The 13,115-nt window shown below is 36.9% G+C and overlaps 1 protein-coding gene across 6 annotated transcripts in view; it reads right to left on the bottom strand.

Annotated features, from left to right (window-relative positions):
- STAP1 (signal transducing adaptor family member 1) overlaps positions 1-13,115 on the bottom strand; it is a 65,406-nt gene that overhangs the window by 11,737 nt on the left and 40,554 nt on the right. For 4 of the 6 annotated variants that reach the window (XM_077750022.1, XM_077750028.1, XM_077750040.1 and 1 more), the window contains 3 exons: positions 12,872-12,941; positions 10,295-10,391; positions 8,207-8,738 (listed from right to left, as the gene is read on the bottom strand). In XM_077750022.1, the coding sequence (XP_077606148.1) occupies positions 8,689-8,738; positions 10,295-10,391; positions 12,872-12,941 (217 nt within the window). In that variant the 3' untranslated portion in view covers positions 8,207-8,688. Of the gene's footprint in view, positions 1-8,206; positions 8,739-10,294; positions 10,427-12,871; positions 12,942-13,115 lie in introns of those variants that run through there. The other 2 variants (XM_077750046.1, XM_077750047.1) reach the window with 2 other exon arrangements.

Genomic DNA, 13,115 nt, shown 5'->3' with positions numbered 1-13,115 from the left:
GGACTAACTCCATTGTAAGGCCTTTGAGAATAAGAATCAGATTCTTTTGTTATCTTTGCATCAGTTAACACACTTGGTATCACAATAGATTTTAAATAAGTAGTTTGCAGACTTGATTGTATAAAGCAGACTTTATTGTGGCATGTGATTAAAAGGCAGACTTCTGGACCAACAACTTCCAGAAATTAACTCCGTAAGTCTGAAGAAGGCTTAGGATTCTGCATATTTTCAGGCATCCCATATAATTCATTGAATTGGTTTGCTAGGGCTCTGTAACAAATACCACAGACTAAGTTACTTAAACAACAGAAATTTATTTTCTCACACTTCTGGAGGCTAAGTCTGATCAGGATATCAGCAGAGTTACTTTTTTCTGATGCCTCATTGGCTTGTAAATGGTCATCTTCTCCCTCTGTCTCACACTGTCTTCCGTGCATGTGTCCCAATTTCTGCTTCTTTTAAAGACATATCTGTATAAACTGTTGGAGCTAAAAGGACCTTACAAATCCATTCTACATCTTTCATTTTTTCAGATGAGGAAACCAAAGAAGCCAAACATTCAAATAATCAGAACCAGGAATAGAAGATAAGCCATCTTTTTGATTCTTAGTTGATTGCACAAGTGATTCTCAAATTTGATGACCATCCAAATCAATTTAGAAGCTTGTTTTTCAAGGGAAAAAATTAATGAAAAAATATTCCAAGATTTTGATTCAGTAGATCTAGTGTGGGGCTGACGAGTTCGTATTTTTAAGGAATTCGGGTTATAATCAGCCTCCTACTGTGTCATACTTGTAGGGTATGGGTGATTGCATAGCCTTTTACCATCTTTGTAGATTAATATTTTTACAAAAGGAAGTGTGGGCTGATTTTTAAGCTAGCAAAAAGACAACATCAGGGGAAACATGGAAATTGATAAATTTTATTTATTTCCAGTAAGAGAAAATGGCATGGAGTTTTTCCATTAGAAAAGAGCTTCTTCTAGTACATTTCATGTCTCTGGTTTCTAACTAGATAATTAGAATGATGTATTTGATAAGTTGGTCAAATCAGATTTCAACCAAACCTAGAGAGGCTTTTTTGGGATTGGCTAGAATTTAGGAGAACTAGAAAATCTGCTATAGAAAATTGTGTAGAAGAAAATGTACTTAATTGAAGCCTAGGAAAATAAAAATTTCCTTTAGAAAGAACCATATATTTCCACCTTATATCATTGTACAGTAATGTGTATATCCATGAGTTATCCTCACAGCCATATTGTGTGGTTTCCTAGTAAACAGGTTTCATTCAGGTAAGATAATAAAATTATATGCAGATAATGAATTCAGGTATTCAGGTAAGTCACTTGGTAATCAAGATCAGGAAAATAGAAGTAATGTTCTTTACAAGCAAGATCTTCTTTTAAAAGTAGTAAGTTATCAAGATACATAAAGGTGCTTTTCCTATTTTATTTCATGCAATATGTATATATTTTTTCCTTTCTCTTCTCCCTTCCTTGATGGGTTCTCAGCCTAGAAATCGTGGGCGGAAATGCTTTATTAAATAAAGAACCAGTTATTTATTTATTTATTTATTTATTTATTTATTTTTTAATGTATTATTTATTTTTGAGAGAGAGAGAGAGAGACAGCGTGAGCAGGGGAGGGTCAGAGAGAGAGGGAGTTACACAATCCAAAGACAGGCTCCAGGCTCTGAGCTAGCTGTCAGGACAGAGCCCGACATAGGGCTCAAACCCACGAACCGTGATATCATGAGCTGAAGTCGGATGCTTAACCAACTGAGCCACCCAGCCGCCCCACGTACCCTACCATATTTTAAAGTGACTTGTAGTTTAAACTCCTGATTTCTGAGATTGGAAAAAATAAATTAAGGAAATATTTTTGAGCATTCCGGTTTTATCATTGCTCTTTCCTTTTGGTGTCAAAAAAAAAGTTGAATACTGACATGGGTTAACATCAAGGATCAAAGAATATCTCATTTTCTTTTTGATAGTATGTTTTTAGAAATACCTTAATTTTCTCCAAGTCTCCAGATTTTAACCCTTAGGTGCTCTACAACTCCCATTTCCAAACTCGAAGCAAGTTAAAACTAAGGGCTCCAGCACTGTGCCCCAATCAACTATGAGCCCAAACTCCTAGAACAATTGTAAGCTTCCCCACAGTTTCCTTAAAGCTTACACACTATTTGTAAAGTTGGGTTTGGTCTTTTTGTAGTTTTTTTTAAAGTCCTTTTTCCACTTTCATTTCCTCTTCCAGTTTACTCTTTCATCATCTTTCTGCTTTTGAAATAAAATACATTATTTTATAGAAGATATAATTATTTGAGGTCTCTCTTCACGTGACCATCTAACTTGATATGTTCATATGTAGCTCCGTAACACTTTTAACCAGAAAATATGAAATCCAGGAAAGTTGAGTAATTTGTTCTGATCACAAAGCAGACTGAACCAGTTCAGGCACCAGAGACACAGTAATCTTGTTGTCTGTTTCTAAAAGCATTGACATTTTATGTGAACAACCCATTTTTGGTTATTTCTTTCCAATTCTTTATTTTTTTCTCTTCTGACCCTGCCCTGAGGATGGCCCCTACTCCAGACACAGCACTGTAGCAATCGATGGCAACATGACTACCTAACACCCCCAAAGAAAGCTCATTCTTGTCAAGGAACCTAGGAAAAGTGGACCCTGTGCCCTAAAAAATGGGTGGACAGGGTGGGCAAGGGCTGCCAGGGACAAGCATTGGAATTAGGTTGGAATAGTTTTTTCTTTCTCTTCTTTTAATGTCTTTTCCCCAATGGCAGCCCCAGTCTCACCGAACTATGTGGTGGCACACGTGGCTCCAACTCTTAAGAAGCCCTATCTTTACCTAGATCAGGGAAAAGGACCTTTGGTACCTGGAAAGTGAAGGAAATCCTAGAGAGGTAAGAGAACTGAAAACGCATCCCTTAGTTCTGTGTATGAAATGACTAAGTTCCAGGCTCACCCCTAAGGTGTGCACGCACAGAACAGGCAAAACAGATAACAAAGTCTTTGAGAAGTAAAGTAAAAACCACTAAACTATATAAGATATACAGTTTAGCTATCTATACATGTAGTTTATTACGTATATGTATAGTTTATAACTAAACTATAAACCACTGCCTAAGTCCTGGACTAATCCCTGATATACACATGCATGAGACAGACCCAAACCAAGATAACAAACGCTTTGAAAACTGAACCAATACTGGAACCCCTTCCCACAAAAAGTAAGGCAGAATTGGTTCAATCTAAGAATGATTGATGTCTGCTTTGAAAAAAAAGGAAAACCCTCCAGAGGCTCTTGACATCTAACATACAATCCAAAATTACATAGTAGACAAAGAATCAGAAAAATGTGACCAACTGTCAAAGGAAAAGACAGCAACAACCAAGATGTTGTAATTATCAGACAAAAGCTTTAAAGAGCTGTGCTCCATAAGATGGTGATAAACACTCTTTAAACAAATCGAGAATAGATAGTCAACAAATAAAAACCAAGCAGAATATTTTTAATGAAAACAATACCTGAAATAACAGATCCACTTGACAGGCTCAGTAGTTCTTCAAGTTGAAGGGAAATACCACAAGAAAACAAGCAACAAGAATGGGAAATACCTAGGAAACTATCTTTTCTCAAATTCTTGAATATAACTTTTGAGAGCAAAAATTATAATTTGTTGGGATTTTCATTGTTATGTAGATGTAATATATAAGGCAACTTAGAGGAAAGAGTAAAGGAACCTTTGTGGTTACAAGTCTTCTACGTTTTCCTTGAAGTAACAAAATTATTAACTCTAAATGGATTGAGAAAAGTTAGATGTGTATGTTGTGATTTCTAGAACAACCACTATGATAATGCAAGTATAGCCAAAAAAACAATAAATAAATAAAAATGGAATACTAAGAAGCATTAATATTATTAAAAAGAGGTCAGGATGATGTTGGGGGAACAGGAAAACAGGTGACAAACATAAAACAAAATATTAGACATAAATCCAACCGTATCAAAAACCATACTAAATGTACATAAACATTTCAAAGTCAGACATTTTCAGACTGGATTTTCAAACATTTTTTTTAATGTTTATTTTTGAGAGAGAGACAGACAGAGCATGCGCAGGGGAGGGACAGAGAGCGAGTGAGACACACAGAATCCAAAGCAGGCTCCAGGCTCTGCTGTCAGCACAGAGCCCAACGCGGGGCTTGAACTCACAAACTGTGAGATCATGACCTGAGCCAAAGTCGGACACTCAACCAACTGAGCCACTCAGGCACCCCCAGGCTGGATTTTTTAAAAAGCAAAAACTTCAATATGTTGCCTATGAGAAACTTAGATAAAATGACACAAATGAGTAAAAGGATTGAAGAAGAAAAACACTGCAAACTTTTTTTTTTAAAGTTGGAGTGGTTTTATTAGTATCAGACAAAGTACATTCCAGGACAAGGAAAATTTCATAGTGATAAAGGGATTAATCCACCAAAAAGAACCATCTTTAAAGCATATGTTCCTTGTAGTGAATTGACCTACAAGATTCCCATTTACTGGTATTCACGTAATGTGTACACCCCATATCTTGAGGGTAGTTTGGAGACCTGTAACTTGATTTCTAACCAATAGAATATGGCAAAAGTGGGGGGATTCAATTCCATGGTTATGTTACTTTGTATAATAGATGTCATTCCCATAATTTTATTACATTATATAAAATTCCATTGTCCTAGAAGAGTTGCTCTCTATCCCCATACCCAATCTTCCTGCCCATGGCTATCTTTGAAGAATCCAGCTGACATGAATCCCAGAGCTACAAGGAAATGAATTCTCCAAACAACCTGAGTGACTTTGGATGTGGATCCTTACTCAGTCAAGTCTCAGATGACAATCTAACTCTGGCCAACACCTTTATTAAAAATGCAGAAGACTCAGCTAAGGCAGGCACAGACTCCCAACCCATAGAAGGGAAAAGATGGACTGAGGGGAGAGAGAGAGAGCATATGAGTATCTATATACAAACATCTATCATTGAAGATGCAGAGTTACTGAGGTTTTTTAAAAAGGTCAGAAATAAATAGGTTTGGATTCGAACTTCATTTACTAGTTGTGTTTCCGACTTCTTTAATTAGCCTTGTGTGAAAACTACTTAAGTGGCGATTTTCTTCATCATAAAACAAGGATAATAATCATTCCTCAAAACATTGCTGGGAGGAATAAAATGAGACAATTGGGGAGCCTGGGTGGCTCAATTGATCAAGCATCTGACTCTTGATTTCAACTCAGGTCATGATCTCACGGCCGTAGAATTGAACTCTGCATCAGGCTCTACACTGGGCAAGGAGCCTGCTTAAGATTCTGTCTGTCTCCCTTTCCCTCTCCCACCTCACTCCCGGCTGATACTCTCTCTCTCATTCTCTAAAACAAAACGAGACCTACAGCCAATATGCTAGTGAAAGATGAAATGTTTTTTCCTTTAAAACTGGAAGCAACGTAAGGATGTCAACTGTCACCATTTCTGGACCTCCCAGCCAGTGTAGTAATACAAGGAAAATAAATAAAAGGTATCCAAATCAGAAAACATGAACTAAAACTGTCTCTATCCACAGAAGAATGATTTCTACATAGAAAATTACAAGAAATCTTAAAGAAAAACTCCCTTAGAAATGTATACATGAGTTTAACAAATAAAATCTTGGAATTACAAGATCAATATACAAATATCATATTTGTCTACTACCAATGAATAATTGGAATCCAAATGTTAAAAACAGTATCATACATAGCACCAAAAGTTAAATCGGTATTAATCTAACAAAATATGTGTAGGGTCTGTGTGCTGAAAACTACAAAGAACTATAAAAGAAATCAATGATAACCTAAATAACTGGAGGGATAGATTTATTCCTCAATTGGAAAATAATATTGTCAAGATGTCAATTCTTCCTGAACTCATCTAAAGCTTCAACAAAATCCAAATCAGAACTCTGGAGGATTTTTCTGTAAATAACATGCTGATTATAAAACTTAATGGGGGTGCCTGGGTGGCTCAGTCGGTTAAGCGTCTGACTTCAGCTCAGGTCATGATCTCACAGTTCATGGTTTCGACCTCCCCTCATCAGGTTCTGTGCTGACAGCTAGCTCAGAGCCTGGAGGCTGTCTTCAAATTCTGTGACTCCGTCTCTCTCTCTGACCCTCCCCTGCTCACAGTCTCTATATATCTTTCAAAAATAAATAAAACTTTAAAAATTAAAAAAAATTGTACTGAAAGGCAAAGAAACTAGATTAATCCAAACACTTTTGAAAAAAAAAAAGAACAAAATTGGGTTCATACCTTCTGATTTCAGGAATTACAGTAAGGCTACAGTAATCAAGATAGCATTGCATTGGCAGAAGGGTAGGAATATACCTCAGTGGAAATTGATCCACAAAAATATGGTCAACCGATTTTTTTTTTACAAAGGTGCAAAGGCTATTGGATTAAGAAAAGATTATCTTTTTTTAACTAATGATGCTAGAACAATTACATACCTAAATGCAAATAAAATTAATTTTGCCCTTAAAAGTCATAATAGATCTAATGTAAAATATAAAACTAGAACACTTCTAGAAGAAAATATAGGAAGAAAAATCTTTGCGATCTTAGGTTAGGTGTGATCTTAGTTTAGGCAAAGAGTTACTACACCAAAAGTACAATCTACAGAAAATTGATAATTTTTAGTTCATTAAAATTTAAAACTTCTGCTCTGCAAAAGACCCTTAAAATAATGAAAAAAAAAACAAAATAATTTGCAAATTATATCTGACAAATGACTTATATTCAGAATATGCACAGAACTAGCAAAATTCAACCATAAGAAAACAATCCAGCAAAAATGTGGGCAAAAGGTTTAAACAGATATTTTACCAAATTAGAGATATGGATGTCAAATAGCACAGGAAAAGATGCTCAACATAATTAATCATTAGGGAAATGCATATTAAATCCACAGAAATACCACTACATACTTATTTGAGTTTTTTTTTTTTAATGTTTACTTTTGAGACAGTGACAGCGTGAGCAGGGAAAGAGCAGAGAGAGGAGACAGAATCTGAAGCAGGCTCCAGGCTCTGAGCTGTCAGCACAGAGCCCGTCATGGGGCTCCAACTCCCCAGCCGCGAGATCATGACTTGAGCGGAAGTTGGCCACTTAACTGACTGGGCCACCCAGGTGCCCCGTAGAGTATGTTTTTTAAAAAATGACAATACCAATAGGGCCCCTGGCTGGCTCAGTCTGTAGAGCATGTAACTCTTGATCTCAGGGTTCTCAGTTTGAGCCCCATGTGTGGTATAGAGCTTACTGAAAATTTTTTTTAAAAATGACAGTACCATGTGATGATAAGGATGTGGCTACAAATGTCTAATGTCAGTTACAGAGGTGCAAAAATGTAGAACTGCTTGTGAAGAGTTTGAAGTTTCTTATAAAGTTAGGACTATTCTTCCCATATAACCCAATAATCTCATTTCTAAATATTTTACTCAAATGAAATGACATGTTTATACAAAAATCTGCATATGAATATTTATATAGTTTAATAAGTGATTGCTAAAAACTGGAAACAATCCTAATACATTTTATTTTTCCTAAGTTTATTTATTTTGAGTAGGGGAGGGTCAGAGAGAGAGGGAGAAAGAGAGAATCCCAAGCAGGCACAGAGCCCTATGTGGGGCTCAAACTCATGAATCATGAGAACATGACCTGGAGCTGAAGTTAGACGTTTAACCAACTGACCCAGGCACCCCAACCCTAATATATTTTAATTATTGAGTGGATAAACGGACTAACTCTTCCATACAGTGAAATACTACTCGGCAATAAAAAAGAACAAGCCAGTAATACACACACTTGTGCGAATCTAGCCATTGTGATGAGTGAAAGTAATCAGCCTCAAAAGTTTCCATACTGTGATTCCATGAACTCGGAAAATGCAAAACTATAGGAATGGAAAATAGATCAATAGTTGATAAGGACTGTGGATGAGAAGAAGGGATGACTACAAAGAAAGAAAGGGCATTTTTTTTTTTTTGAGGTGACAGAACTTCCTGTATTTTTATTCTGGTGGTGGTTGTCAAAACTCATAGGACTATACACCAAAAAAGTGAATTTTGTTGCATGTAAATTAAATTCTTTTTAAAAAAGAAAGATGGACAGCCCCTGTACATAAGACACATCACACTTGGATTTATTTATTCAATTCACACCTATATTAAAAGCTCCAACAGAGAGGGCCATACTTGATTCTTAGCACTAAGAATTTCTAGCCCAAGGACTTGAACTATCCTTTTCTTCTTAACAGCTCCAAGATCTATGTGAGAAAGTGTGAGCTAACTCCTCAGTTATTAAAGAATATGTGAAAAGAGTGGTTCAGCCAGCTCCAACTGACCACCAGCGCCAGATGTGTGAATGACGCCAACTTGAAGCCTACAGTCCCAGTCAGGCCATCAGCTGGTTACCATTGTGTAAGTGACAGCAAGTGAGGCTAGCAGAAGAACTGCCCAGGTGAATCCAATCCAAATTGCCAGCAGACAGAATCGTGAGCAAATATAATGATTATTGACTTAACTACCACGTTTTAGGGTGGTTTGATACACAGCATTAGATAACTGACACGAAGCAATTATATCATAATCCCCTCCACCCTAAACACTTTTTTTCAGTTTTACAGATGGCACAGGAAATCCTTTGGCCTCTGAAAAAAAAAAGCCATTATATTAATAGTTACTTGTTAGAAATCTCTATAAATGGTGTTTTCCTGCATTAAGCTTGGGTAATAAATTATTCCGACCATATCTATAGTATTTCCTGTGTAGTTATATTTTAAGACAGATGTTCAGAAATTAGTATGCAGAGGAGGTCAAAGATGAGAGTAAGAGGGCTGAAGGAACCAATAACTTATACAGGACAGAGAGAGACTGAGGGGGGACATGGCGGCTGCTTTTAAATACTTGATGAGCTTTTTAAAACCCTGAGTTGTTTCAAATCCAGAAATTGGATTAATATGTAAAAGTTAAAGGAAAAAAATCTTTCTGATTCAGTATGAAGGAAGAATTCTCTAATATGAGAGCTGATCAAAAGTAAAGTGAAGTGTGCCACCTCAAAAATCAGTGAGATGACCATTATTAGGAATTTCCAAACAAGCTGAATGGTCACATCTTAGAAATGTTTTCTGTACTGAGTATGCAGGTTATTTCTATACAGTGTGAGACACTCTACCAGATAATTTTCCTAAAGTTTCTTCAGACTCTGAGTTTCTTTAATTATTTGGAATCACAATAATCATAAGGATGTTTTCAACCTTGGACTTTTAAACTTGCTGGTTTTTGAAATTTAATCAAACTTTCCGGATATGCCCTGATGCAGGCAGCCAAACAAAGTTGTTTTTCCTCATAATCTGTAGGAATGGGGACTTCTTTTGATAACTGAATCTAAACAAGCTGGAGATACTTTCTCCTGCCCACAGCTTTTGTCAAATGCCCATGTATACCAGGGATTGTTTCAAAGAACAGAGAGAAAGGTTCACCTTCAGCCTGCCCTACCCTGCAAAAAACTGGACTGCAAACAGGGCCAGGTTCATGGTCATGTGAACTATGCAATTGCATAGGGTACCATTCTTGGTTTAATGATCTGTTATCACTGCTTTGAAATTCCTAACAGTTTATGAACAAGGGGCCCCACAAACCCTTAGCCAGTCTTGACTACACTTTTTATCTATAGTTCCTCATCACTCACTCTCTCCTTGTTGTCTTAGACTCTGACCTGTCTTTATGGTGGAATAAGCCTCTCTCTCAAGTTCCCTGCTGCCTAATGGCCAATTCCCATAGCCTCTCCTTAATCGTCATCTGTTTTAATCTGAATAGAGTATCTGATATTATTGACAGATCATACTTTTAAATTCCCTGTTTCGTTTCCATGACTCTCTGGAAACCAAAGAGCATGGTTTTCTTCTTATCTCTAACTTGTTTGATAAAGCCAAGTAGAATGATGGACGAAATTAGTAGTCATGATACATGCTTTTGGGCTTTTCCGTCTCTAGAATGGGCCGATATTCTATCCACCAGGGTATATTGGTACTCCTTTTATTCCCACAGGATTAGTGACAAAATGACTTCCAAATAGATAAATTTGAGGGCTGAACTACATTCCTACCTGGCTGGTATTACAAACCATATATGATGGGGGCTGGTGTGTGGGGGGGGGTTGTTTTGTTTTGCTTTCCTTAACACAGCAACACAGTGAAGAACATACCAAGGGATTCATCGGTTGAATATATAAATGGTCGTAAATTTCCTCGAGTCTCTTTCATGAAATAATCAATGACGCTGAAAAGGTTTGGGAGCGTTACCTGTATAACAAGAGTTAGAGAAGGCTCAGTGTCATCTGTGTAAAGATAGAGTAAGAGAAAGCTTGTATGAAATTTAATGAAGACTACTGTGAATTTCCTGATCTATAGAAAAACAGATCAATACCTCACTTCAATGAGGTACTGAATGGCCAAGGTTTTACCTAGCCATGCATTTTATTTCTCTTTTATAATATCTAATTCCCTGATGAGAAATTTCCCTTTTCCCATTTGGATACACTTTGATGGACAATAATTTGGTACACTGCGCTTCCGCAGTTACTGCATGAGAATGTGACTCAGTTTAGAACAGAAAATGCACCTTCCTGAAATTTGAACTTGAGTAGAGGAACAAGGAAGGATAGTAGATTCCTAATTGGGTGGTTCTTACTACAGTTGACCCTTGAACAACAGGGGATTAGGGATGCCAACCCCCAAGTACTCAAAAATCCACGTTATAATTTTTATTTCCTCCCAGAATTAAACAGTAATACCCTGTTGACCAGAAGCCTTACTGATAACATAAACAGTTGATTAATACATACTTAGTATGTTATATGTATTATATACTGGATTCCTCCAACAAAATAAGCCAGAGACAAGGAAATGTTACTAAGAAAATCACAAGAAAAATACATTTAGAGTACTACTCTTTGTTTACTTAAATAAACAAACAAACAAATAAATCCACATGTAGGTGGATCCAAACCCTTCAAACCCGTGTTGTTCAAGGGTCAACTGTACAAGTAACCACTTCCTAATATCTGAAGGTCTTCCAGCTTTCCAGTCATTTTATGTGCTTCCTATGTCCTTAAATAATTATGTTTTTGCTTAAGTTAGTTATTTGGTTTCCTCTGTTTGAAAACAAAGAACACTTAAAGCCAGAGAATTTAGCTTTTTAATATCTAACTGGAACAGGACTATTTACTTGACTAAGTAGCTGAAAAGTGTTGCTACCCCCAAGCTAATATTTTTATACAAGTAAAATCTGGTTAAACCTGAATATCCCTGGTAACCTTGTAAAGGAAAAAGAGTTCATAGAACGACAAGCTGGTTGAGGGGTAGTGTTGTGGAGTGTGGAAGGTGAAACAACAATCCAGGGGAATATTCAGGCCAATTATGGATAACCGAGCCCCAGTTCCCCAGTCACAGAGGCACATTCTGCTTCCCGATTGCTTCTAGTCGGTTGGTATTTGGGTCATCCTTCAGCAATCTAGTTCTTTGTTTCCTTCATTAGAGTTTTTTTAAAAAGCCCTGGCAGGCATGGACGTGAGAACTGAGGAAGTTCTGAGAGGCATTTATGGCAAAGATGTAAGTGGGGTGTATGAATCAGTAGCTTCTTTCCTCTTGACAAAGATCGCTACTGCTTTCAAAGAATTATGGTCTAAACATAAATAATTCAACCATACAGGGATGCCTGGGTGGCCTGGTCGCTTAAGCCTCTAACTTCGGCCCAGGTCATGGTCCCATGGCTCCTGCTTTCAAGCCTCACATTAGGTTCTCTGCTGTCAGTGCAGAGCTCACTTTGGATCTTCTGTCCCCCTCTCTCTCTGCCCCTCCCCTGTTTACACGCTCTCTCAAAAATAAATAAACATTAAAAAAAATTCAACCATACTGTCCCTTTCTCTATTTGATCAACACAGTGGGCCTAGAGAGACAGAGGCATTAAGAGCTCAATTTTGGAGAGGTTAAAATAAATATCTTCAAGACTCATCAGTTCCATTTATGTGTTATCACTTTTCTGTCCCAATCTTCCTGCCACTGCAGCCTAGGATCACACAACTGTATTCCCTTTTCTAGCATCCGGGACCATAGCCCACATTATTATGTTCTCTCTCTGTGTCCCTCCCCTGCTCGCACTCTGTCTCTCTTTCTTAAAAATAAATAAACATTAATTTATTAATTTAATTAATTAATTAAATGGTATAGGTAAAATGCTTAGCTCTCTGACTAACACAGTGACTTGTGATTCTGATATTATATCATTAGCCCCATGGTAAGTTGGTTGGGATAACAGAGGGGCTGCTGATCAAGAGGAAACCATTTCTTCATGATTGTGTTGCTATTATGACAGGGCTTCCTGAACTTCTGCATGATGGGTATAAGAGGACTAGGCACACACAGAATTTCCTGTTAGAAATAAGCACATTGAAATACATATAGTTGGAGGATGTGCAACAGATGTTTAACAAAAAAATATTCTCTGCCTGAAACAACTCTATTGATAAAGAGTGCAGAGAAACAAAAGTAGAAAGAATTCTCAGCAGATTATCTTCTACTGTGCCCATCCACCTGCTCTTATACTTCACTTCTCACCCTGGATATCTGCCATTTTCAGGGCTCCTTAACATGTTCATTATGTTTTTCACCAGCACTATGGTCATAGCTAAAGGGTCTACTTTTCTACCTTTCTTGAATTCTATAAGATAAGTTTGGAGAAAAGCAGAAGAAAAGTCATCAAAAACAAGGAAATTACTACTTACAGGTTTTTCCAGTTCAATAGTGTAGTTTTTTCCTACACTCATCACTTTGTAGTGCTTGATTCTTGGCATGCTAAAATGGAAAGAAAAAAAAAAGCTCAATCTCCATTTTAGTATACCATTGAAGAGAATCAAACTAAAGTGAGTATGAAATATCACCAATACAATAAAACCTATGTATCCATTCCTGTAGTAAGGCCAAAAAAAGTTTTTATTTTGTTATTTACCTGTTCTCTATGTCTCTTTG

This window comes from Crocuta crocuta, unplaced genomic scaffold (assembly GCF_008692635.1).
Source record: "Crocuta crocuta isolate KB4526 unplaced genomic scaffold, BGI_CrCroc_1.0 scaffold1, whole genome shotgun sequence".
NCBI classification, from domain to species: domain Eukaryota; kingdom Metazoa; phylum Chordata; class Mammalia; order Carnivora; family Hyaenidae; genus Crocuta; species Crocuta crocuta.
Note: the sequence above shows the minus strand (reverse complement) of the source record. Positions and strands in the feature narration are given on the sequence as shown.